Here is a 27,502-nt window from a genome sequence, read left to right as displayed (position 1 = left end):
TAATAATTTATTGTCATTGGTTGGCAATATTTTATTGCCGTCACTTCACTGATTTACACTATAAAAAAACAACATGATGGTTACTCCATTTAAAGGTACGGTCAATATCATATCTTTGTTTAGCTTTAGAATAATCATATTTATTCTTTTGGGTTTCAATGTAATTCTTTTTAAGTAGGTAATTTGATTATGCAATATGTTCGCCTACGACTATACATCTCCCATAATCAAAGGGGCCTAATGTTAGTACCTAATTATCAAAACTAGGCCTAATAACCTAGTTCGGCTTATTAGATTCTCAAAGATTGTGTCACGCATAGCCCAATTGAAACATGTGAGGAAACATGCAGAACATTTAGTGGCAGCGCATATTCTTACAGTGTGAACCATCAAAATCAATGTGTGCAGTGTCTCCTTTAGAAATGTAGAAGCATCAAAATCAAATCAAAAGCCGTGTCTCTCATCAAAATGTGAAGAAATTTGGGCCGTATTCATTCCCATAAGAAAGAAATGAAAAACAAAAAAAGCTGCCCTTTTATAATTCAATAGTAATGACTAATGACATGCATTTGTATTGCATTAAAGCGAGCCACGTGGCCGCTAATAACCCCGAACCTTTTATCTCCCGCGTAACGTAAGACTCAAGAGCGACCATTAAATGGAAAAATTCAATTTCGTTGACCTAGTGGGTCCCCCAGCTGTTTGACATATGGTCTTTTTGTTTACTTGTCAGCACAGCACTGTAGCTTGCTTAGATCAAGCGAGCACGTGAGGAATTTCTTTCTTTCTTGGCGGTTATATTTATGTACTCAAAAAAATTGAGCAAAGTTAAATTTGTCTGCACGAGTAAACGGTCAAACCGGAAAAAGAAAAAGAAAATACTCTATGATAATTATAATAACATTTGTTGCCACAGTGGAGGCGGCCTTGGGGGGCTGGCGCTGCGACTTTCAAACTTGAACGAAGATGCTGCTAAGTAAAGAAAATGATATACAATAAGGGTCATCTTTTCCTTTGTCGTTTTATAGTGTACACGTCATTGATTCCGTTCGAAACTTGGAACTTTTGACCCCATATATATGTGCTCTGAGTTTGAGATCAAGGGAGTCCCTTGTCTTGTTTATTAATCGTTATATTTATCCATACATATAAACAAAAGTGAAAGAAACATGGCTGGAGAGACAACAGTTGAAGAAAGATCAATTGAAGTAACGCCAACATGGGCTGTGGCAACAGTTTGCCTCATCTTGATATCCGTTTCTGTTCTTATTGAGCATTTACTTCATCTTTTAGCTAAGGTACGTACATAAATTAAATTAATTATCCAGCTTAATTTGTTATGTTATGTATACACAGCTATAGCCTTGTATATCTTCAATTCCACTGCCATGGAACTCATCCTCATATCAGTCCCTGAATTTCTTTTTAATTTTTTCTTTGTTGGTTTGCTTTTAGTATTTCAATAAGAAGAAGAAGAGCTCCCTCATTCAGACTCTCCACAAGATCAAATCAGGTAACAAAAATAACAGGCAAGATCGCATGCACTTTGTGTGCATATATATATATATATAGCTCAATTTTCTTTATGTTAATAACTAAATTATATATGCATGTAAAAGTAGTGTGTGTCCCTTTGTTTAGACCTGATGATGTTGGGGTTCATGTCATTGATCCTGACTGCGAGTGAAAAGCGGATTTCAAATATATGCATACCAAAGAGCATGGCCGAAACTTTTTTACCTTGCGGCACCATGGACTCGGATGATTATAGCGAGGAAGAACTCAAATGTTTGGAGCAGGTAATTCATTACCCCATGATATAATAGCATGCATGCAGCACTTTGATTGGATGGGTTGATATTAATTTGGCTTCAAAATTCAAAATCAAATATATTTTAACGTTGTTTTTAATTTGATAACGTATGAACGTCGTAGTTATTATATAATTAAGTTCTTGAACAGGGGAAGGTCTCTTTGTTGTCAAGGCAAGGTGTGAATCAACTTCAGTATTTGATATTTGTTCTGGCCTTTTTCCATTCTTTGTCCTGCGTTCTGACATTCAGTCTCGGCATGGCCAAGGTAATTATTAACTCCACAAATTATATATAAGATCTAGTTAATTTCTCCGAGAAAGACAACTTGTTCTGTGTTAAGTAACTTATTATCTTTCCTTTAATGAATGTGATTGGGTAAGTTGGAGTACTTGTATTGATGCTGGCTATTATTTACTTTTGCCGTGAACTCTTTCCAGATGCGAAGTTGGGAATCTTGGGAAGCAGAAACGAGAACTTTAGAGTATCAATTTACAAATGGTAAGTTTTGGTTAGACCACCCCAGTCCCTCTTAGAGATACAATATTTCATTTCTTATATTTATATAGGTGTGCGTGTATCTATATATGTTTTCAAATCTTTTGTGGGACCTTACTACTAGCCCAACGATTTTGATTAATCGAATGTGATGAGTATTAATAATAATGCGTCTATGTTAATTGCATGATGATGAAAAAGTACTTTCATTTTTCCGTTCAAATTCTCCCACCCAATTATGATTCAACCGACGTCGTTTATTAAGTATTATTGAAGGCAGATGGCACAAATTATTGACCTAAATAAATTTCTTTCTGATGGTGATGGTTGGGATTTCTTGATCGATTCCTTTTGAACATTGATATGAAGGAAAATAAAAAAATATATTGTCTGGCTACGTTAAAATGACGCATGTGCATACATTTCAGTTTAGATATTATTAAAAATTACAAAAGCAACATTGTGTTTTACTCTGTTTATATTTCAAAAGCTCGCCTCTAGCTTTTGAACTTCATTGTGCCTCGATTATTATCTTGTTTCTGAATTCCGATCACTGACTGGGCTGGACTGGACTGCATATATAACAACATTGAAGATCCACGGAGGTTCCGATTCACCCATCAAACATCATTTGGGAAGCGCCACCTGAGGTTTTGGAGTGAACACAGCAGATTACTTCGTTGGCCGGTAAGTGCTGGCTAGCATTATCCGTTAATCATGAATTATATAACCTGTGTAATTACCCAAGTATAAGCTTTTGCAGACGAGCTTGGTTAATTTTACTAATGTCACATTTCAACTTGCAGGCATGCTTTCTGCGACAGTTTTATGCATCTGTGTCCAGAACAGATTATTTAACCCTAAGGCGTGGATTCATCACGGTATCATCCCACTACTGGTTTAAGTTATTAGAGAAAAATCAATATCAAAATCTTGGAGTAGGATTAGTTGTTTTTATTTACTATATAATATTTGATGTTTGTATTGCTCTTTCTAGGCGCATTTTGCAAAGGAAAGCCACTTTAATTTCCAAAGATACATAAATAGAGCCTTAGAAAAAGATTTTGGAATGGTGGCAGGAATGAGGTAATTAAATATCTTCTGATTATGCACTACTAGATTTCCACATTTAATATTACAGCTATAAGCAAATTCTTCACATGACAATTTCTTTTGGCAGCTGGTGGATTTGGATAATCTCAGTACTTTTCATATTCTTCAATGCACAAGGTAACACTAAAACAGAACCCAGTTGGTATGAACAAATAAATGGAATGGGATCACTTTTTATTAAGCTAGTTTGGCAGTTCTAACTCAATTTATCTATTGAATTTTTGCAGGATTTTACAATTATTTATGGCTTCCCTTCATACCTTTAGTGGTAAGAGAGAAAAAGGGAAAAAATCAATGACAGCAAAGTTGATTACTAAGTCTTAAGAAAATTGCAACAGTTAAAGCATTATAATAAGAACATTATATATGCAGATGCTATTGGTGGTGGGAACTAAGCTGGAAGGCATTATAACTCAGATGTGCTTAGACAGCCATGGCAAATCTCACGTCGTTATAGGACCTTTGCTTGTTAGGCCTAGTGACCATTATTTTTGGTTTAACTGGCCTAAACTGCTTCTACACGTCATTCACTTGGTATTGCTTCAGGTAATTAATAACTTGACCCCTTAATCTTGTAATTTAGAAGTATTCAGCAACAAACATTTTTTCTAGATGAGTTGTGGATCATTTTTTGAGCAACAAATGATTGGGAACTAACGTTTCAATTTATTACTTGCAGAATTCTTTTCAACTGGCATTCTTTGCATGGACTTGGGTAATGAAGCACCACCTTAAAATGTCTTGTTCAAACTGAAATTGTCAAATTGATCTATGTTAAGTTAAAATTAAGACTCTGCGCAAATTAAATTTGGTTCATCTAAATTGCAGTACAAATTTGGACTGCGATCTTGTTTCCACGAGAAAACAGAAGACATTATCATAAAGATAGTGTTGGGAGTGGTAGTACACATGCTTTGTGGCTATGTAACGCTACCTCTCTATGCTTTGGTGACGCAGGTAATTAACCAACTTTATTTTAATTAATTAATTAATTAGTTCTTGATTATAACATTTTAATCCAATAAATGCAAAATGAATCCAGATGGGATCATCAATGAAGAATGCGGTTTTCCCAGAAAGTGTGGCTCATGGACTCAAAAGATGGCGAGGCAGAGCTAGAAAAAACCTCAGGACCAATGATTATTACTCAGCGAGACCCTCATCAGTCGATGATGCCCCAGTTTCCCTGGACGCTTCGCTTTCTCTTGATGCCTCGCCTTCTTTTTCCCTTCATCCTTCATATTCTGTTGACCTTGAAGTCTTGAACGTGATCCTCCACCCGATTTAAAGGACACTGAATTTGTTGCTGTTGAAATTGATGATGGACAAGTTGGCAAACAGCAACAAAAAATATGAATTCCTTCCATGGGTTTGATGTGAGCAATACAGCATCAACGTAACATATGTATACACAAACGCGCGCACGCACACACGACACGAAGGTAGAAATTTAACAAGGCCTCAGTTTTGGTGATTCATTTATTTATCTATTTGTCCTTATTCCTACTAAATTTATGTTATCGAATGAATGATGTCGATGGCCTGGGCTGCGGCCTAAGCCTGTGAAGCAGCAGACCCGATCTCTCCAAATGCGTGATTGGGGCCAGCCAGTAAAGACAGAGATAAACTCCAAACGGCGTCATTTCAGTAGTTCCAACGACAAAGAATAGACGGTGAGGACTAAAATTTTAACGCCGTAATGTCACCAGTCACCACCACGACCATGAATTGATTACCCCCGAAAAATATCAATGCAAATTAAGATAGATGCTCGTAGTAGGAGTATAATATGTACATGGAAAGCCAAAACTTCTATTGATCTGCAGAGAATAAAGCCCTGACAACTGTATTTTTGACTGGGAAATGCATCTAACTTGGGATTTTGATCAAAATGTGCTTTTCATGTGGAAGAAGAAATTTCCAATCGCTTTTTTTTATTATGTCTGCTTGGGTTGAATCACATGAATCACATCTTAAGGTCATGTTGATTGCGGAAGATTAATCCTTTGATAAAGGCATTGGGTGGGGGGGTCAAAGATTGTGGGCTGATATTCATGATATGCCCGCCAAGACATAAAGATTGCAACTCATTCATTGCTGCTCTTCACGCTAAGCGCAAACACACAAAGAAGCTTTTCCTGTATGGTATGTGCGGTCCAATTGTTAATCATGGATGTTTGACATAGTTGTTATTTTTTAAAAAAAAAAAATTACTATTAAAAAAAAACGACTTTAAAAAAAAAAAAAGAAAAAAAAGTGCCCTGTCTTGCAAACGAAAATCTTTGTAACATAAATTTTTCAAAAACAGATTAGAGAAAGAGATTCGCTTGATTGCCGAGCAAGCATAATGTATTTTATAATCAAATTCTTTTCTTTTCTTTTCTTTTCTTTGCCTTTTTTTTTAGGGGTTTGTTGGAAAACATAACCCAGAATTGGTATAGGCAAATTTTAAACTTTTTTTAGAGGTGAATTTGGATTTTTGTTTAAAATACGAGAGAAAATAAGGGTGGATTACTATATAATATATATATATATATTCTTAACAAAAATGAAGAAGGAGTTGAGGTTTACAAATTACAATAATTTGAGAGTATTTTAAAGAATGCTGGAATAATCCGAAATTAACCTTTTTTTCATTTTAATTTTTTTTTTGGTTAAGTAGGCGATTTTTGACTTGGGAACTTTGATTTGTAAATAAATAGTGAAAGAAGCTTCTTTTGATGTTTATATATTATTAGAGGTTGATGATGACCAGTTCCTTACTCGGCTCCACTTTCATGCAAAACTGGAGCGCCGGCCGACCACTCAACTCAAAAGTCAAGAGCGCACACCCCCTCCACCCCAAAAACTTATTAGATTCTCTTGCAAATCAACTTCTTGTCGCAATCGATGTAGTAAATTAATCTAAAGTCCCTCTGTCCAAATTTCAAAGTAAAATGCTATCAATTTTTAGTCATTTTTCTTGAAGAACAAAAAATAAAAAAAAATCTAGAATCCAATTTAAAATGAATATTCTAAAATTGTGACTACTCACCATTGCCGCCTCCGATCGACTCCGTTTTAATTTTCTCCCTTTCTTATAACCATATCTCACCATTTCTCTCACCTACAACCAAAAACGCATTCAAATTCTTAAGTTTTTCTCCAACAAACAAGTGAACAACTACAGTCCTTTAATTTTAAAAATTAAAAGCTATACACGTTCACTATTTTAGAAGGAGATTCATACATATATCCAGATGACCAGATTTTGTTAAATCTATTTAATTATCAGTGATGTTGTATTAATTAAGGTAAATATTATGGTATATTAATATTGGTGCGCTGATGGTCTCTCAATCAATTTTCTCCAATCAAATAGACAAAATTCAAAAACAAAAGAGATTGTAGTAGCGAAGCCACACAGTGCCAAGTCTTGGCAGCTGCCCCTCTTGAGTTTGTTTTTATTCAAAAAAATTCGATTTCAATTTCATCCAAATCTTAATATTTTGTTTATTTGCCCTCGTTGATTTAATAAAACACAAAAATAGGTATAAAATTACAATGATCTTGTTAAAGTCATCTTAAGCTAGCACATTATATCCAAATTAAAGAAAAACAATTAAAGAAGATATAATTATTTAACTCGAGCCTGTGATTTTTCATTTTTAAAACCATGAGACTTAAGCTATCCATGGTATCAAATTTTGAGATTCTAAATTTTTTTTTTCCTTATTTAGAACAATGCACAGTAAATATTCTCATAAATAAACAACCTAAAATTTTGTTTATAATACAAAGATTACATGGAATTATTCGGCAGTAGTGCCCGTGGGGCCTCCGAGGAAACGTTACAGATGGACGGTGAGGACATGCGACTCATAATGTTCTCATGGCCGCCAATAGTAACGTCATGTTCCGCGGACCCACGTGATCACATAATACGTCACCTTCCAATATCCTTAGTAGCGTGTAACGCGCAACGCGTCGCGTACCACAACAAAATCCTAATCTTTTTTACTACCTCTAAAATGTGCAATTTTTTTTAGAGGGATTTTAACCGGCCAAATTAATTTTAATCTCTACCGATTAATAAAATTATTTAAAAATATAAAAAGATAGATAAATTTTAAATTAATTTTTATTTATATTTTTTTCTTAAATTTTAAATTTAAATAAATAATTAGATAAAACTATTTAAAAATCACACTATCATAGTTCTGGAAGCTCAAATGTATAATTAGTAATGACAAACAATCTTCAAAACTAATGTGGAAACATTCACGTTTTAGGTTCTGTTTAGAATTGAGATATTGTAATTTTTAAATTACAACTGTTGTGAAAAAAATTATAATTATTAAATAAAAATTAATAATATATAGTAAATATAAAATTTAAATAATAATTTTAACAAAATTATTAAAAATATAATAAATTTTTCTTTATACAAATAAAAAATTAGATCAATATACCTTACCAACTAATATTTATTAAATACTATAATAATTATCCAACCTCAAACTCAAACATATTCTTAAAACCCAGGTGCAGAACATGAGAGAAGTAGAGTCAAAAGATAATTATCCAGGCTATCGATCTTAATTTGTTTTAAAAGTCCATGTCACTATGAAATGGGCCCCACTTCACTGGAATGAAGCGAGGAGAGAGAAGCTTCTCAGGGGAAAAAAAGGGGAGGAGAGAGAAGACATGCTGCACGCGTGGCTGAAAGTGAAAGGCATAGAATAATTTGGGAAACCAGACGGATTTGACTATGTTATCCATGCCACGTGGCGAGCGGATGATGCGAGGTGGTACGGAAGCGTGATCGTTAAGTGATGGAGAATGACGTCATGGGCGTTGTTGTTTAGTTGGTGACGTGTATGCTTATCACCGTCCTGGAACGGCTTTGACCCCAAACCAGGCTGTTAATTTTAGGGCATCAAAGGATGACATTGTGCGATTGAAGTAACTGATGATTTAGAAATGTACAAGAAATACTTGCGTGGCATGTCAATCCCTTAACTCGGTGCATTTACTATTAATTCGATTTTTTAGAAGTTAATAGTATTGATTTATATTATATTATATTTTATTTTATTTTTTATTAGTTAAACATTTTAAAATGATTTTTTACGTATAAAATGTGAAATCCCTATCAATGAGTCAATTACTTTTGTTGGCAATCCACTAGGGGTTGCTATTTCTTTTTACAGTCATCCTTGAATCGAATTAGCATTTTTATCCAGATATTAATTATTTTGTGCCATGTACCTTTTAATGTTAATGTATAAATGAAGAAGATATAGTTACTATTATTATGTTATTTATTATCTATCAGTTACTCATTTAAACTTTTACTAAAAAGAAGTTCCCATTATGTGGAATTCTAATCCGCTTGATAAAGGTGGCTACATCTAGGACTCTTAATTTGGACGGATTCTATTATTCTAAAACCATTCACCTTTTCATTTTCTAAAATTTGGCTTACATTTACTGGAAAAAAGAAAAAAAAAAAAAAAAAGGAGCAAAGGTCACGAGTTGAGTGTTCATTGCGACGTAGCAAATGGGAGAAACCGTCTACCAATGAGTGACGTAAAGCCACGTCACCCACCGTTCCTCTGACGTACAAGAATGCGTAACTGCCGTTGACGTTGTAGTCTTCTCCATTCCCATTTATTTATTTATTTATTTATTTATTTATGTAAATGACGCATATATATAAATATACAATAATATGAGCGAGGTCCTGAGCACCCATTCCCACATCTTTCAGAAAAATCAATCTTTGTGCATAAATTAAATAATTCCATGCAAGACGCAATTCCCTATAGAACATATATTCACGGCCCCGCCGTCGCCGCCGGCAACACGTCATCGGCACGCGGTGGCGGTGCCACTGAAGAAGCGGATACCGCTGCAAAAAGTGTGGAAAAGATGCTGGTCGAGAATGCAGTGTTGGTACTTGGGAGACCCGGGTGTTGCATGTGCCATGTCGTGAAAACGTTGCTGCTGGGGCACGGTGTGAACCCTGCGGTGTTCGAGGTGGCCGATGGTGATGAAGCTGCTGTTCTTGATGAATTGTCGAGAATTGATGTCGAAAACGGTGGTGGGATTATACAATTTCCGGCCGTTTTTGTCGGAGGGAAGTTGTTTGGTGGATTGGATCGGGTAATGGCTACACATATTTCCGGCGATTTGGTGCCTATTTTGAAAGAGGCCGGGGCTTTGTGGCTATGATCTATCCTCTGTCTCTTCCTCCATTAATTTTATCTCGATTTCCTTTCTGTCTTTGGTGAATGTAGTTATGTAGACCATGTAATTCTTCCATGGATCAATATCAAGTTTTCGTGTATTAATTAATTATATGAATTTTAGTTATTGTTAAGTTTACATTATATATGCTATTCACGTGCTTGTCATCCAGTCCTATTTCCCCCATCGGTCACCATGTGGCCACATTTAATTTCCTCTCAACTCATATAATGCCTTTTAATTCGGTGCCAAATTAATTTGGTTAATTTGATGGACGCGTATGCAAAGATGATTGTGATTGAAGATAGTGGATCTGAGTAATTCGGGTCACCAAAAGCCCGTGCTTAATTTGCCTCGACTTCTACGTCAAATACCGATGGCCTTTTCATTTAGATTTGTGTGTGTGTGTGTGCAGCACTTGGAAAATGAAGGCTAGATAGAGAAATTACAAACCCAAAAACTTCAACTAAAATCCAAACAGCATGGTGAGGCTTGTTGATACTCTGAAATTTGGCTTGGCCCGACAATAAGTTCTTGATTATTTCGGGAACGAGCTCTTAACTACTCGGTACGGTTGGGATACTTTGATAAACCGTTGCTCAAGAGATTGGAGTTTGAAATAATTTGATCCGTAACGGAAGGTGTTGGAAAATTTTATCTGTAGTTGAAGATGTCGGGGTTGTTATTGCCGAAGACTCTCTGATGCTCAAGTCAAAAATCTAAGCCTCGGACTCTCTGACGTTCAAGACAAAATCCTAAGCCTTCACAATTGAAAAGCAAGAGTAGAAGAACTGGAGGACCTCATCTTATGGACAAGGGCACTGAAATAGTTGTGACTCACATAGCTCATGTTGTGTTCAAAATATCCAATAACATGCCGCATGGATAACTTCTCTTCAGAGTGGAGCTCCATTGTTATTATCCTAAGAAGGAGGATAACATCTCCTCGAAGTTGAGTTTCAATCTAATTACCCCGAGAAGGACGATAACTTCTGCTCGAAGTCAAGTTTCACCGTTTGCTAACGCGTCGGATTAGGTAAAAATAGAATGTCGCAAGATTAAAAGGTTCAAGAAATTAGCCTAGCTAGCGTTGCATGATCTTGAACAATCCTAGAGGGGAAAAATATTAAAATGTACATTTTCAGATAATTGTTAAAAATTTTATGGAAAAAAAATTGCTTTCTTCATATGGATCGTATCATTACCCGCATTAGTGTATGTTATTGTCACTTGTGTGTAGACGTGGTAATTATATATCTCTATCTATTTGCGGGACAAAAAGGTTTCTGTAGAATTATTTGCCGGCCATTAGTGCTGGAAGGGTTATTGCATGAGACTTATAATGCTATTATCGAGAATTCTTATTATAATATTATCAGAAATTGCAGTGCATGTCAACCACAAGATCAAATTAGTTGCCAATCCCATTAAACTTTTTTTCTTCAATTCCAAAACGTGTATAGTTATCATCTATTCTGATGATTATTATTAATGTCGATGTTATCAATTTAGAACTAGCAATTAATTAATTTTGAGGGCCATCGCTTTGGCTTGTTATTGTATATATAGCTAAATAACAATAACATTTTAGAAATCCCACATTATTTTAATTGTATCTGTACATGTATGAAATTAAACAAAATTTTCATCCTTTCATAGATTATCATAGCAGAAGAAATATTTCTTGCGCTATAATATTAAATTAACGTATTCTCTTGTACGCTAAGAAAATCGACATTTATGAAGTAATAAGAGATGGTAACGACAGATATTGAACCATTGAGAGACAAAATTAATCACCACCTCCCATTAATTAAAACCATTCCACGTTTCTTTGTTTCTCTCTCTGAATATATATATATATATATAAATGTAACGTACAGTCAGCCTGTGAAATTTCATCTACCCCTTATACTCTATGTTATTTATATTTTATTCATGAATATTATAAATTTTTTTAAATGTAAAATTTCGTTTAACCCCTTATACTCAATTTTATTTTATTAAAACCCTAGAGTATGAATTCACCCCTATAACATTAAATTATCAAAATAACCTCCATTTAATTAAAAAATATAATTATTGTTAAATGAATTATAATTATTATAATTATTTTATTATAATCATAAATATTTTTTTAAATAGATTATTGTTATTATTAATAACAAGAATAAAAAGCATTATAATTAATTAATCTATTAACAATAATTAATAATATTTTTTTTATTAAATTGTTAATAATAATAATAATAATTAATGATTATCTAGATTTTTTTTAATATTTGGTATAAAACTTATTTTTATAATAAAAATTGTTATTAATCACACACAAGTCACTATCTAAACGCAAGGTATTTGTCCAATCTCCGCTCTCTTGACAGCCTAAAAGTCCACACACGCATGAGACCCCCTTGCCCAAACAACTCAAAAAATATTATTATAATCATAAATATGTTAATCGGAACTAGTTTATTCAAAATAAAAGTCTCCTCTCTCCTTTCATATTTTATTATAATCATAAATATGTTAATTATCATTGATTATTATTATTATTTTTAACAATTTAATAAAAAAAATATTATTAATTATTGTTAATAGATTAATTAATTATAATGCTTTTTATTATTGTTATTAATAATAACAATAATCTATTTTAAAAAATATTTATGATTATAATAAAATAATTATAATAATTATAATTCATTTAACAATAATTATATTTTTTAATTAAATGGAGGTTATTTTGAGAATTTAATATTATAGGGGCGAATTCATACTCTAGGGTTTTAATAAAATAAAATTGAGTATAAGGGGTTAAACAAAATTTTACATTTCAAAAAATTTATAATATTCATGAATAAAATATAAATAACATAGAGTATAAGGGGCTAGATGAAATTTCACAGGCTGACTGTACGTTACATTAAACGTTAGGTGCGGACCCTATATATATATATACACACTTGCATTGTTCGAAGGATTTGATTTCGGTCAAAAACGTTAGGTGGTGATAGCAAGTGCAAGATAGATGTGTGTGTATGTGACTGAACACACACCTAATCCTCCCAGTTGCTCAATAAGCACTACCTAATTAAAAATATCAAAAATTAGAGGCAAGCGTGCTGCGGGGACCAACAGATCAGCAATGGTGGTTGTGTCCATAACAATAAGTCAACGGTTAACTGTCATTACAAGATGATGACGGCGATGAGGTAAGCCTTAAGAGCATTTCCATTAATCATTGGCCATCCAATGTTTGATTACGTAACAAATTCTCAGCCATTTTAATGGGTTATTTTAATTTCATTGTTATGAAAATTAATTAGCCATTACCAACCCCATTAGCATCGTTTAACGATGTTGATACAGGATTGACTCAATTCAAGGTCGTGGATGCACTCACTGTATATTTATTTGTTGTATGGTCTAATTCTAAATGATTTCTTTTTGAAGCAAATGCCTGTGACATGTCATTGCTGATGCTGCACGTGGAGTTTTAATCACAATCTCGAATGGTGGATGGTTGGTGCGGTGCTTCTTTTCTTTTTGGTCGGTAATGGATAATTAATTAATGCTGCCTGCCTACTGCCTAGCTATAACTTTTGTTGCATTTGCGATTTGATTTTGGTCTCGTTAATAAAAATGGACAAGACAATCGCTCAATCAACTGCAAGTATATCTTGCTTATGTATCCTTCTTTTGTTAATAAAAATGGACAAGACAGCCGCTTAATTATACGAAATGTTGATGTTCTTGTTAAGAGACTAAAAACTTTTATTTAGATCATCCGTTTTATTTTGTATCTTAAAATAATAAAATTTCAAACATATTGATGTGCTTGTACTTTTTATTTTATTTATTTATTTAGTTGAAATGTAATTAGAGACATACTTAAGAACGACGTGGAAAAAATTGAATTTTTGAATTGATGGCTGCCTACGAGTCCTTTCAATATTTTACGTTGGGGGGGGGGGAAGAATAAAAGTCTTGTCGATGGGTCGCAACCAGCCTTTGAGTTTCAGGATTGGACCAGGCCTTAAATAATCACCTATCGGCTTATAGTGAAAGCTTAAGGCTTTGTTGGCTTATTGTGTGAGATCCAGCTCCAAATCTGTCCACGACTGAAGCTTTTAACACGCCTTTATAATCCTTATAACACCCCTTTAGAGGTATATTTTATAAAATACCCCAGTTTAATTGGTTAAATATAAATCTACAAATTAAAATTAAGATCTTGCTATAAAACGTTACCCTAAAAAATATTTCTTTTTAAATTTTCATTTATAAAACCTCACAAGCTAGTCTTCGCATATGTATGTATGTGTGTGTGTGTGTGACACACATTTTTTTAAAAAATAAATTTATAAATTAGAATAATATAATTAAAATTGAAAAAATAACATTAAATAAAAAAGGAAACTTAATTACTTAATTTATAAATTAATAATAATAAAACTACTAAAATTATAATATTAAACTCTCTCTTATGCATTAATTAATTAAGAGAGTGATTGAACTAGAGAATCCATTATTAAAAAAAAATTCTAAGCTTGTATTTGCTTTATTTATTATTTTACTTTGAAATATGTATTTTCTTTAATTTATTTATAATTATAACAACTTATTGATTATTAATTCATTTTAAATTTATAATAATTTAAAAAATAAATAAGCCCAAATCCGGCTAAAGTGTGCCCCTCATGCTTATCTTAAATTAGACTTAGGCCTGGGCTTGAAAAAGTTCAGCCCAAACCTGCTTTTTGACATCCTTACAAATGATACTCTTTTCGGCGTATATTTTGGTTGTTGAAGCAAAGCAGTTTAACAATTGACTATGAAAATTAATTTTTAGTATTTGGGACAAGCTGGGCAAATAAAACCTTGTGTATGGTATGCACTTCCCAAAGCCGGAGACAACCCTTTGAATCAGTTCTTGCATTTACATAAAATGATGAGAACACGGTATATATACAGAAAGTTTGAAAATTATTTTACGAAATAATCTTTGAAATACATTAAATTCTCCATGGATGAATAAATACGTATTTTGAAAAATATTATTATTTTACCACCTAACTTTTTCTAACATATTATTTTACTACTAAAATTTTCTGACAATTATTTTTTTCTATTTAATGTTTCAATTTTTATCATTTTATCACTAACCGTTAACTCCACTAAGAAATTGTAGATGTCATAGGAGCATTTGAGTAATTTTAATATGGTTAGCCAAAAGTACTATAGTATTTACAATTTTAACAATTGATTATTATGGATAAAATAATAAATTGATAAAATATTATATGTTTTTATGTCATTAATTTTATATTTTTTAATCTAGATGATTAAATTATACTTATACAATTTATGAGTAAAATAGACTTTTATTATAAATTCTATTAAAATTTATGTTATCTTAATTGATTCGGTAGTAAAATATATATATATAAAAAAAAGAAGTTAGATGGATTGAAACAATTGTCACAAAACTTATGAGGTAAAATGATATGCAAGGAAAATTTCGGTGGTAAAACAATAATATCTCATTTTGTTTAATGAAATAAAGAAAGATCACTAATTTTAATACTGTTTTTGTTCAAATATATTTTGATGGGATTCGATGTATCAGTGTTAGTAAGGTCGCACCATAATTATAATGTTTATATAAAATAAAATCTTCTCTAACAATATGCCAATGAAATTAAAAATATATATAAATTTCAACAAACTAATAATTTTATTTGAAAATTAAAAAAATTATTATATTGTATTTACACTTTCTAAACATCAAGATATTTTTCACTTTTCTATTTTATACGTTCACATAATCAAATTCAAATCTTGACTCCTTACAAAAATATAAATCGAAAATGAGATGAGTGACTCACCAAAAATCTCAAAACTATCATCATGCAATTTTGCACAGTTTTGTTTTATTTTATATTCTGTTTAGAACCTTAAATTAAAAAAAAATAAAAATGAAAGCCAAGTAGTGGCTTTCTTACGACGCTGTCGTTCTGACTAAGCAGCTGCAGCACACTCCATTTCTTCCCAATGACCAAAATATCCCCTGCTTCGTGAAGTAATGCCTTTGTAACGTTATTGTTAAAATCGTAACACCAGCTTTCACTCTCTCCTTTATTTTGGGAAAAGCCCCGTGAAACTCCGCGGCTTTACTTTCCCTCTCCAATTTTAAACTACTCCCTAGTTTCTCCATTCATTTAGAAAAACAAAAGCGAAATCAAGAAAAAAAGAAATCAAAATCATAAAAGAAAATTAAACAAAGAAAAAAAACACAGGTCACATGATGATGAAATTTTTCGGAAAAGGAAAAGACTCTTCCCCTGACAACTCATTACAACCTAGTACTTCACCGTCATCGTCACGGTTGCCGTTAAATTCAACTCCTGTCACGGGTCCGGCGAGGCCGATTCGGCTCGTGTACTGCGATGAGAAAGGAAAGTTCCGGATGGATCCAGAAGCTGTCGCCGCGCTCCAGCTCGTCAAGGAGCCTATTGGCGTCGTTTCGGTATGCGGTCGAGCTCGCCAAGGCAAAAGCTTTATCTTGAATCAGGTAAATTTTTGTTTCTTTCGGCTATTTTCTTTATGAAATTCGCAAACTTCTGCTTTGTTTTTTTTTTTTTTTGTTTTCCCTTGCAAAGCTGTGAAGTCTAGGGTTTTTGTGATTTTGTGATTTGGATTGTTGTAATTAGAGTGTCGGAAGTGATTTTGCTGCTTCTAGCGAGTTAAAATACAGTGATTCTTGCTGAAATTCTGTCAAGGCGATGGCTTTTTCACAGTGGTAAAAGTTTTGTAGCTTTTGGTCAGTGTGAATTGAAAGATGGAAAAATTTTGACCTAGCGAAGTTGTGGACTCTAGGGTTTGTTATTCTAGATAGAGTTGTGCAATTTTGATGTGCTTTTGCTGATGCTGGAAAGGAGAAATGTGTTGAAGGAACCCTTTTTTTAATTTAATTTAATTTAATTTTGTTGTTTTGTATGCCGAGTTTGCATCTCCGTTCTTTTAGGAAATTGGAAATTAAAATGTGGTTGCTGTTCCTTCAACTTTGCTAGGGAAGACCTTTGAATTAAAATGTTTTGGCATTTGTGCTCTTGGTTATTAGAAATGAGTTTGCAGGTATCTTGGTTGTGACTTCATGTTTGTTTTTCTATTTTTCCTTGTATCTATTGAGCATAAAAATGCATTTATTATAAGTGCAGATTTGTAGATAAGAGCGAAGCTTACCATTAATGTTTTACAGCTTCTTGGGAGAAGCAGTGGATTTCAAGTAGCATCAACTCACCGTCCTTGCACAAAAGGCCTATGGTTGTGGAGTGCACCTTTGAAGAGAACTGCTCTTGATGGAACTGAGTACAACCTTTTACTATTGGATAGCGAAGGAATTGATGCTTATGATCAAACAGTTAGTTTTCTTTTGTTTTCATAATGATGAATTAATTATGACCTATTTTAACTAGTTGAAAATAGAGTTTCCATTTCCTGATACCGACGATTGTAATGTATTGGTGGATCTGAATAATTTGGTCTATCCCCATTGTACTGCTGCTTGATTGATTTTTTTATCTATTATATCATATGATTATCTCGTTTTTACATATGTGATTATGGTATCTTAGTACTGTTTTTTCTTATTGACAGGGAACTTACAGCACTCAGATATTTTCCTTAGCTGTCCTTTTATCCAGCATGTTCATTTACAACCAGGTTGGGACAATGTTTGTTAATAGCTTGATCTCTGTGGTTTGATGCAAGTTTTAGATTCATAGTTATGTAGTTCCAGTGTGTTCTATTCTCTCCCTTTGGTGGGATGTTATTGTTACTGGATCTGTGCTATACCAGCCTGCTAATGTTCTTTGTTTACATAGATGGGTGGTATAGACGAATCTGCAATTGATCGTCTTTCTCTTGTCACTCAAATGACAAAACATATTCGCGTAAGAGCATCTGGAGGAAAGACTACACCTTCCGAGCTTGGGCAGTTCTCCCCGATCTTTGTTTGGCTTCTAAGGGTAATTTCTTCTGAAAATATTATTCTTACAACTTCCTGTTTAAGAACATGTGTTCATGACTTTAGAACTTGTTGCTTGCTTGGAAATACACCTTTCGAGTGGTTCTGTGATGATTATGTTCCTTAATGTCTTTCTATTTTCAGGACTTCTATTTGGACTTAGCGGAGGATAATAGGAAAATAACACCCCGTGACTACTTAGAGATTGCTTTAAGGCCAGTGCAAGGCAGTGGAAGGGATATAGCTGCAAAAAATGAGGTAAGATGTGAACTAGTTTTACTTACTTGAGGTAATTGGTGGGAAAGCAAATGAAAGAGATATTGGCATTAACTGTTGTCGGGCGCCTTGAGCATTTCTGTTTTCAGCTTTTGTTTTTTGTTTATCTCTTAGATGCTAATTGCATGCAAATAATGATTCATAGATCCGTGATTCTATCCGAGCGCTGTTTCCTGATAGAGAATGCTTTACCCTTGTGAGGCCTTTGAACAATGAGAATGAGCTCCAACGACTTGATCAGATATCGGTTAGTACCTACTGCTGCCTAACCGCAACCTCTTCGTCTTTTTCTATGAACTTAATTCTTTTTCCGTTACTTTAATTATGTTCTGAAACATTTGGTGTTTGGTTGCAGTTGGACAGACTAAGACCTGAATTTAGAGCTGGCTTAGATGCACTGACAAAGTTTGTTTTTGAACGAACGAGGCCCAAGCAAGTTGGGGCTACAGTACTGACTGGTCCAGTTCTTATTGGCATCACTGAATCTTATCTAGATGCTATCAATAATGGTGCGGTGCCTACAATATCTTCCTCATGGCAGGTAAAGAGTTATTTTTATACTTCATTGTTTCCAGTTTATACTTTTCTCTCTTAATAATAAATCTCAATTACTTACTCTGTTTTTAATTTTTTCGTTCCTCTTCTTTTGTTCTTACATGCAATAATTTATGCAGAGTGTTGAAGAAGCTGAGTGCCGAAGAGCATATGATTCTGCTACCGAGACTTATATGTCTACTTTTGACCGTTCAAAGCCTCCTGAAGAAGTAAGTGATCTTTGCCCAAATTATTCTTGATCTTTGTCGTCTTCTAATTACAGTGCTCTTAGGTTGCATTGGGCGAAGCACATGAAGCAGCAGTTCAAAAAGCACTGGCCGTCTATAATGCTGGTGCTGTAGGGGTTGGTTTAGCAAGGAAGAAATATGAGGGCCTTCTCCAGAAATTCTTCAGGAAGGCATTTGAGGTAACACTTGTTTGCAGTACTATATCTTAGAGAAAATCATTTGCCTCTCGTAACTCAAATACAGAATTTTGGACATTTATTGAGTTTCTATGTTGGTATATCTCTCGTAATTGTATGTAATGTGTTCCTCACTGGTGAGATAAAAATTATTGGTATATCTCTCGTAATTGTATGTAATGTGTTCCTCACTGGTGAGATAAAAATTATTGTAACTTGAGTATACTGTTGCCAGTCATTAACTTATCAGGCAATTCTTATGTATGTGCTGATATTAGTTTGGGTTGGTCTATGATCCAGGATCACAAAAAGAATGTATATATGGAAGCAGATATTCGTTGTTCAAGCGCTATACAGAGCATGGAAAGGAAGCTGAGAGCAGCTTGCCATTCTTTGGATGCGAGTATAGATAATGTTGTGAAAGTAAGCATTGTCTGGTTCTCATTGTAATTTGCTTCATTACAGCACCATGTCAACACATAACACTCAATAAAATTACATAATAATTATGGTCTTCAGTTTCCTTATTACTATACATTTTGCTCGTCAACATTATGCCTTCAGAGATGTGTGCTAGTTCTTTCAATTTTTGGGCTCTCCTGTCTTAGACCAGTTTGTGAATCATGGAGAATACCTCTAATTTTTGTGCCCTGATGGTGAGGATGCACTGTTTTTGTGTCATGATGGTGAGGATGCACTGTTTTTGTGTCATGATGGTGAGAATGCACAGCCTTATAGTGGACTAACTGTTCGTCCATTAGGCTTATTTGGTCTGTTATCTGGGGTAATTGCTCGTGTTAATATGTTGTTTTCTTCTGTCGTGCAATAGTGTTTTAGAAATCTCATATCTGAACATCACAAATGGTACTTGATTACATAGTTTGTGGTTTTATTAGAATACCTTCCGTTGGATCTCATTGAGAGTGTCATGCAGGTTCTTGATGGTCTCATATCTGAGTATGAAACTTCGTGTCATGGCCCAGGGAAATGGCAGAAATTAGCCATGTTCTTACAGCAAAGGTTTGCACCAGCATTTTCTTCTTCTTTCCTGTTTGTTATTTGTTTCATGTTTTCTCAACTATAAAACTCTCCAGTTTGGAAGGTCCAATTCTCGACCTTGTCAAGAGGCTTATAGATCAAATTGGATCAGAGAGAAGTTCTCTCATGTTGAAGTACCGTTCAATTGAAGATAATATGAAGTTGCTTAAAAAGCAACTGGAAGATAGTGAGAGGTATAAGTCAGAATATCTGAAGCGTTATGATGATGCTATCAATGACAAGAAGAAGCTAGCTGATGACTATACAAGCCGAATAAATAATCTGCAAGGTGAAAACATTTCATTGAGAGAGAAGTCTTCTAGCTTATCAAAGACAGTGGATTCTCTCAAGAATGAAATCTCAGACTGGAAAAGAAAATATGATCAAGTATTAACAAAGCAGAAAGCTATGGAAGATCAGGTATGTTCAGAAATTGAAGTTCTGAAGTCTAGGAGCACTGCTGCTGAAGCAAGGTTGGCTGCTGCCCGGGAACAAGCTTTGTCTGCTCAAGAAGAGGTGGAAGAGTGGAAAAGGAAGTACGGTGTTGCTGTTAGAGAAGCAAAAACTGCATTAGAGAAGGCTGCAATTGTTCAGGAACGCACAAGCAAGGAAATGCAACAGAGGGAAGATGTCCTCAGGGAAGAATTTTCTAGTACTTTGGCTGAAAAGGTACTCTCTTATCTCTCTCGCTCTCTTTCTCGTGCACGAATCTCTGCAGAATTATTATGATGCTTGAGGATTAAACACAAATGAAAATAATTGTGAGCTTTCTCACTTCTGTACATGCAGGAAGAGGAAATGAAGGAAAAAGCAGCCAAGATTGAGCATGCTGAGCAGTGTTTGACAACCTTAAGATTAGAGTTGAAAGTAAGTTTCTTTGACATATATTCAAATAAGTTTTATTTATAACACATCTCTCAGACATTCACGTATTCACCAACACCTATAGCGTCTGCATTCTTGTACTTGTAAGGCCCATGGGAAAAACTTAATCCTCCAGTTACATTATGTTACTGTAAACGTAGTAGGCTGTGGTAATTTGACAAAAATATGAAACTACTGCTATTGGTACCAGATTCAAATAAAACCTTGAGGTGATTTCAACAGCCATTTTCTTTGACATGCATGTGCTGTGTGTGCATAGACCCACAGCCACATTCATGCCTTTATCTGGAGGAATTTCTCATGTTTGGACAACTGCATGTGTAGTTGACCATGATTATTTCTTTGCAGGCTGCAGAGTCAAAAATGAGGAGTTATGAAGTGGAAATTTCATCACAGAAGCTTGAAACCAAAGAGCTAAGTGAGAAGTTAGAAGCTGTTAATGCGAAGGCCCAATCCTTTGAAAGAGAAGCAAGGATAATGGAACAGGATAAGGTCTATTTGCAGCAAAAGTATAAATCTGAGTTTGAAAGATTTGAGGAAGTCCAGGAAAGGTGTAAAGTTGCTGAAAAGGAAGCAAAGAAGGCAACTGAATTGGCTGATAGGGAACGAGCTGAAGCAGCTGCAGCTCGAAAAGGAAAAAGCGAGTTTGAAAACTTAGCAATGGAAAGAATGGCTGTTATAGAGAGGGTCCAGAGGCAGATAGAAAGTTTGGAGAGACAGAAAACTGACTTGACTAATGAAGTAAATAGAATACGCGAATCAGAGTTGGAAGCTCTCTCAAAAGTAGCACTACTAGAGGCAAGAGTTGAAGAAAGGGAGAAAGAAATAGAGTCACTGTTGGAATCAAATAATGAGCAGAGGGTGAGTACAGTTAAAAAGCTTGAAGATCTTTTGGAGTCTGAACGTCGAACCCGTGCTGCGGCCAATGCCATGGCAGAAAGACTCTCCCTTGAGGTACAATCTGCCCAGGCCAAACTTGATGAAATGCAGCAGGAGTTGACTAAAGCACGTCTGAATGAAACAGCATTGGGCAGTAAGCTCAGAGCTGTTTCACATGGTAAACGTGCAAGAGCAGATGACTATGAAGCAGGAGTTGAATCTGTTCAAGAAATGGACACAAATGATAAAGTATTAAGAGCAAACAAGAGGTCAAGGAGCACAACTAGCCCACTGAAGTACACCCAGCCTGAAGATGGTGGTTCAGTGTTTAGGGGTGATGACGATAATCTGAGTCAGCAATCCAATCAGGAAGATTATACAAAATTTACAGTTCAGAAACTTAAGCAAGAACTCACCAAACATAATTTTGGCGCTGAGCTGCTTCAGTTGAGGAATCCTAATAAGAAAGAGATCCTTGCCTTGTATGAGAAATGCATTCTCCAGAAGTCTTGACAACATTCTGATGGACTTGTATAGTTTGGTTGAATGTAATTTACCGGAAAGTGTAGTTGACAGATTGAGTTAGTGAGCTTAGGATTTCTGAAAATTATTCTGGTTTAACGAAGATCTTCTTTTTCTGACATAGAGAACTTTTAACAGTGTTCTGCATGTCTTCTCTTGTATTTGTCTATTGTGAGAATATTTATGCCTCATCTAATGGAGGGATTAGATATTAGACTGTATCATCGTTATGGTTTAGACATTTTTTGTTTAGTTCCCACATCTCATGGTGCTTCCTTGGTTTTTGCTATGACAACATTGGGGTGCAAGTATTGGTACTTTTGTTCTTTTTGTCAATTGAGGACCCCCTCATCTAAATTTCTTCTTAGGTATTTTGAGTTTGTATCTATCTTTCTCTGCAACTTACCTGAAGATTTGATTGATTACTATATTGATTACTATAATCAGTTTTATGCGGTACTTGGTTTTCGATTTAGGAGAAACTGTGCTGGAAAAGTTGTGATTTGAGTAGGCAGTTTACTAGAGTTGTGTTTTGCAGCATCATAGAGAAGAGCTGGCATATTTATTATGCATGTTCTTCTGGTCTTCTCCGTTTATACCTCTTTCATACTGCGTTGTAACAGCAAATCCACCTCCCTCGTGAAATAAAAATGAAAGATTTGCTGTTGACAAATGGCCTGAAATATTCCGGGAATCCCAATGTTAAGAAAATGTGATTGCCGTTCAAAAGCGAGTATAGATTTTAAGAAAAATATTAAGCCCGGATGGATAGCACTGTTTATTTTGGGCCATCTAATTAAATGTTCTTTTGGTTGACTTGGCATCATATATATCTCCCATCGGCTGCATGCCTTCCACGGTTTCTTATTGAATTACAGCCACATTAAGCCGGCAACTGGATTCTAAATTTTTCTAATTACCCTGCCGGAAATTCCACGATACTATACATATATCGTTGTTCGTGTCCAGCAGCCACGATTCGATGCATGACTGAGACTTTGGTACTTTTAAGACTGAAAACTAGTGGATTAATCAGCGCCATGCACTGAACTATACAATGACATGTAAGCACGTGCCATGGTTGTTTAAATGTAAATGGGCGATGGTGTCAACGAAAATTAAATAATTTAATTGAGTATAAGAAAAGACGCAGAATGTTTTCAATGCATGTCATGCACTTGCGGAAACATAAGTTAAGAAGCATGACTCGTCGAAAGTGTGTCCCTCGGGAGAGAAGAAAAAACAGATAATTAATGAGAATAGAGACGAAAATTGAGATCACGTTGGCAGTCAGCACAACTTTCAAGAGTCATAATCTTCCATGCATCAACGCACCACCTTCCTTGGTGGCATGATCCCTAATAGCAAATGGGAGAGCCTTGTATATTTTCATACAATCATAATTTTCTCAAAAAGCGTACGGATGAACATTTGTAATACAATCACGAACGTGGGAACCTGCAAACCTTCTGGTTTGTGAAAATCATATTTGTACACAAGAAAAACTTCCAAAGGAGCCAAATCTTCCAAACAGCATAAGTTTTTATCTATAATAATTAACACAGCAAGCTGTCGTTCAGCTTATTCCCCATTCGGGTTCTCCTCATAAAATTCTTCAATCAAACAATCTGCAATTGAATGTTACACCAAAACAACAACAGCTAAAATGTCACCGTCATTACTACCTACCTACCACAAGCTTAATGTCCATCTCTGATCCATTTCCTGATCTCAAGATTTCTTGCTGCTTGTATCCGTGGCTAATCGAATAAACGAAGATCCATCACCTTGAACAACCAGATTGGGAATTAGCTGAGGTGAGCTTTCTCTGGTATGCATGCTCCCGTGATCGTAAGTCATATAAGGTTGATTGTAGTACTCAATAAAAGTTGGTGGAGAACTCTTATGTGGTACGTGAATACTATTATGCCCACTTATCTCAAGTGAAGGATCCTTGTTAATGCCTGAAGATCCACATTGTCTAGGCTGTGTTTGGTAAAAAACTTTTGAAGCAACTAATTCTCCATCTTTTTCTTCTTCATTATTGCCTAGATGGTATTGATGCATCACCCAATTTGTTTTCTCAGGTTTCCGTTGCCTGCCATAGTTGGTGTAGAGAACTAAGATCTTTTTGAACCCTTTCACTGTGCCACCAACAAAAACTGCCCTAGTCTTGCCCGTTTTGTGCCATCTTGTCTCGCTTCCATCTTCATCAGTGTGTACCTTTCTTCTTTTTCTGGTGCCTGTGGTGTATGCCTTTGAAGGTCGATGAAAGAAGTGGCGGATTTGGCCATCTTTGCTTACACCTTCATCAACAAGAAGATTATTTACATTTATGAAAAGTGAGATATATTGCTTTTTTTAGGGTTTTTTTTGTGGGGGGAGGGGGGTGGCGGGGGAATAAAAAAGGTTCAAAGAAAAGTTTGTCTACCAACAATTTAACACTAACTAAAAGAAACTAATGACGTGAGTATGCACATTTTTTCGATTAAAACTCCTAATTAAAAAGCTGATACATTCAACCTTTATCCAACAAAAGGTTGAAATTATTTTTAATTTTCTTTTTCAAATTTCGGAGATCAACAACACAGTGACTTTAAAAAAAAAAAAAAAAACAACACAATGAAATATTTCACAAGAAAGTGATCTTTATCAAAATTTAACAGTAATTAAAAGAGACTAAGTGACTAACTAATAATATGAGTATGTATGCATAATTTAACAGTAATAAAAAGAAAAGGACAAATTTGGTGTGTCCCTGTAAACTAATTAAAAAATTTGGAGAATCAACAGCATGAAGTATTTTAAACTCCTGCATGTCAGCCATGATTTGTGGAAGAATGCGATTACATTGTAGAAAAGAAATCTCAGATGCGTACAGTCAGTCCAAGGCTTCCAGAAGAGAGCATTGATTAAGCAATTTCAAGTTAAAAAAAATTACAATTTCATTTACACTAGGCATTTGTCACCACACATACACGAGCGCGCACACACATATATATTTTTTCTCAAATGAAGACATACTCATTTTAACAATGTAAAAATACTAATATATAAATAAAAAAATATAGTCTCTAATATATGAAAATCTATATATTTTTGTAGTATCCTCACTTTTACAAAGTGAGAATGTTTTCCTTAAAAAAGAATTATATATACTCATTTTAACAAATATTATCCTAATTTTTCTCAAATGAAAACATACTCTTTTTAACAAAGTAAAGATACTAATATATAGATTAAAAAAATAGTCTCTAATATATTGAAATCTATATATTTTTATATTTTTACAGTATCCTCACTTTTATAAAGTGAGAATGTCCTCATTAGAGAAGAATTATATGTATAAGGTTTGTAAATGTGTATGTTATCCTTAGAATAAGAGATCAATTATTTGAGCTAGCATTATCAAGAGTTTGCATTTAAATTTTTCCTTCTTTTATAGGGGTCTAAATTTAATGATACAAGGAAAATCTTTAATTAGAAGAGAGTAATGTTCGGGAATTGGTAAAAAATGATTCATATGTGAAAGCAACTCCTAATGTGCTAGATGACCCTCATTGCGAATAAGGAATCAAGACATTTGGTAATTGAGAAATAAAATGATCTTGGTTTGGAGTTGATGAGCGCATCCGTGTGCCGCCTTCTAAGAGCGGTCGTCTGAAAAAGTAAAAATCATGCATATACCCAATAGACTTGCCACCCAAAACAAGAGGAACTACTAGTTCTGAACGAATTACAATGAACCCAACAAATTAATAATAAAATTTTCAGGTGGCGACCATTCTCTAAAACTAAAACTAGTTTAACGAATTAGCGAATAAATAAATAAATAGATAAAAGAGGAAAACCTGGTAGCTTCTCAGGATGGGTGTAGCAAATTCCGTTATGGCCCTCGAGTGTAGGAATAAATTCATCAATGAGAGGATGGAGTTTACGGGAATCTGACATCACTTTGGCCTCCAAATGTTCCAGGATTTCATTATCTGTTGGATCAAACTTCACTCCCGCTGGTAGTCCCGGCAGATCATTAATTCCCGCCTATAATTAATTATTTTCACATATATATAATTTCCAGATAATTAATTTTTTTAAGAAAAAAAATCAAAACTATATATATATATATATATATCTAGTAGCAGTAGGTATGCAGAAGGGATATGTAAATAACAAAAACCTGATCCTGAAACTGAATAATATGACCACAAGAAGGGCAAGTTATTGTCCGAATCTCGTAATCAGTACTCCTGACAGCAGAAGTAGAATTCGTAGCACTACTAGTAGTTAGTTGATCAATAGCATTAGCGGCAGCAGCTCCTTCATCATCCTCCGAGCTATCAATTTTTTTGTTATTGCACCATCTCATCTCTCTTGATTTCTTCTTATTCCCATCCCAATTTGCTATTTCCCCTCTTCCCTCCTCCACTTTCTTGATGACCTAACTTATAAACACCCACAAATTTTTTTTTTTTAAAAAATAACTTAATAAATAGATAAATAAAATTGACTATTAAAGAAAAAGAGTGCAAAATTAAGTTTTCTCGCAAATCTTGTCTCTTTAAAAGCACGTTTTTGGTTTACCCAGATTATCCTTCTTGTTGATGTTTAATTTGCAAAAGGGAACATAATCCTTCTTCCAAACTTTTCTACAGAGTGAAAATGAGGAACAGAGAGAGGGAATGGTCGATCTAGAGAATTAGAGCTATAAACGAAGGGGAAGAACAAATCTGAGAAGCATGAGAAGGAGAATTGAGAGTAATAGATTAATGTTTTTTTATTTTCATTAAAAGAAAAAAAAAAGAGTTGCCATAAATATAATAAAAAGGGTTGCTTGGACGTAAAGTTTGGTTATGCTAATGTACGTACACATGTATCAAAGAATAAATGCAGTCTTCTCTTGCGTTATTACCTTTTTAGGTGTCTCGGACTCGACCTTATGTTACAAACTCAACGATAATTAACAGAGTACAACAAAGAAGATTAGCGTTATTTATTTATTTTTTTAAAAGTATATATATGTATATATATTTATTTACGTTAAACAAAAAAGGATAGGATAGTAGCTAGAGTGGAGATGGGGCAACCCGGCCGATTCTATTCCAAGACATTTCACCTTAGAGTGTGATAAATATTTAGGCACACATATATATATATATTTAGCTGCAGTGTCAACCTAGAGTGTCCTTAAAGATATGTAAACCAACAACAGCAGCAACAACATACTATGTATACGATCCCAACCGAATATGAAAATAACTTGGT

General features: G+C 34.3%; 4 protein-coding genes across 5 annotated transcripts; 3 read left to right on the top strand and 1 right to left on the bottom strand.

The window, feature by feature from the left end:
- Positions 1–1,124: 1,124 nt before the first annotated feature.
- Positions 1,125–5,386, top strand: LOC18053389 (MLO-like protein 12). The gene is made up of 14 exons (XM_006449356.2): positions 1,125–1,298; positions 1,456–1,513; positions 1,642–1,799; positions 1,963–2,079; positions 2,252–2,312; positions 2,905–2,996; positions 3,116–3,190; positions 3,307–3,395; positions 3,490–3,539; positions 3,650–3,690; positions 3,795–3,968; positions 4,102–4,137; positions 4,251–4,379; positions 4,465–5,386. Exons 1-14 carry the CDS (start codon positions 1,170–1,172, stop codon positions 4,708–4,710), a joined length of 1,455 nt encoding a protein of 484 aa, XP_006449419.1. The 5' UTR covers positions 1,125–1,169; the 3' UTR covers positions 4,711–5,386.
- Positions 5,387–9,114: 3,728 nt separating this feature from the next.
- Positions 9,115–9,761, top strand: LOC18053388 (glutaredoxin-C9). The gene has a single exon (XM_006449355.2). It carries the CDS (start codon positions 9,210–9,212, stop codon positions 9,636–9,638), a length of 429 nt encoding a protein of 142 aa, XP_006449418.1. The 5' UTR covers positions 9,115–9,209; the 3' UTR covers positions 9,639–9,761.
- Positions 9,762–15,754: 5,993 nt separating this feature from the next.
- Positions 15,755–22,561, top strand: LOC18051620 (guanylate-binding protein 1). Its single transcript, XM_024190417.1, has 14 exons — positions 15,755–16,227; positions 16,915–17,076; positions 17,313–17,378; positions 17,540–17,683; positions 17,827–17,940; positions 18,104–18,205; positions 18,314–18,499; positions 18,633–18,722; positions 18,785–18,919; positions 19,217–19,339; positions 19,851–19,936; positions 20,011–20,623; positions 20,744–20,821; positions 21,188–22,561. The coding sequence occupies exons 1-14, from the start codon at positions 15,958–15,960 to the stop codon at positions 22,229–22,231; spliced, it is 3,213 nt and encodes a 1,070-aa protein (XP_024046185.1). The 5' UTR covers positions 15,755–15,957; the 3' UTR covers positions 22,232–22,561.
- Positions 22,562–23,616: 1,055 nt separating this feature from the next.
- LOC18051619 (NAC domain-containing protein 73) lies at positions 23,617–27,008 on the bottom strand. Of its 2 annotated transcripts, none has more exons than XM_024191276.1 (4): positions 26,822–27,008; positions 26,418–26,682; positions 26,092–26,281; positions 23,617–24,546 (listed from the first exon to the last, which is right to left on the bottom strand). In XM_024191276.1, the coding sequence occupies exons 2-4, from the start codon at positions 26,604–26,606 to the stop codon at positions 23,972–23,974; spliced, it is 954 nt and encodes a 317-aa protein (XP_024047044.1). In that variant the 5' UTR covers positions 26,607–26,682; positions 26,822–27,008; the 3' UTR covers positions 23,617–23,971. The 2 variants fall into 2 exon arrangements, with proteins under 2 accessions (XP_024047044.1, XP_024047043.1); XM_024191275.1 differs by having other exon boundaries at positions 26,418–26,678.
- Between the last annotated feature and the right edge of the window lie 494 nt (positions 27,009–27,502).

The sequence above is a fragment of the Citrus clementina genome, unplaced genomic scaffold, assembly GCF_000493195.1.
Source record: "Citrus clementina cultivar Clemenules unplaced genomic scaffold, Citrus_clementina_v1.0 scaffold_2, whole genome shotgun sequence".
NCBI lineage: Eukaryota > Viridiplantae > Streptophyta > Magnoliopsida > Sapindales > Rutaceae > Citrus > Citrus x clementina.
The sequence above is the reverse complement of the archived record's forward strand: the minus strand, read 5'-3'. Positions and strand labels throughout refer to the sequence as shown.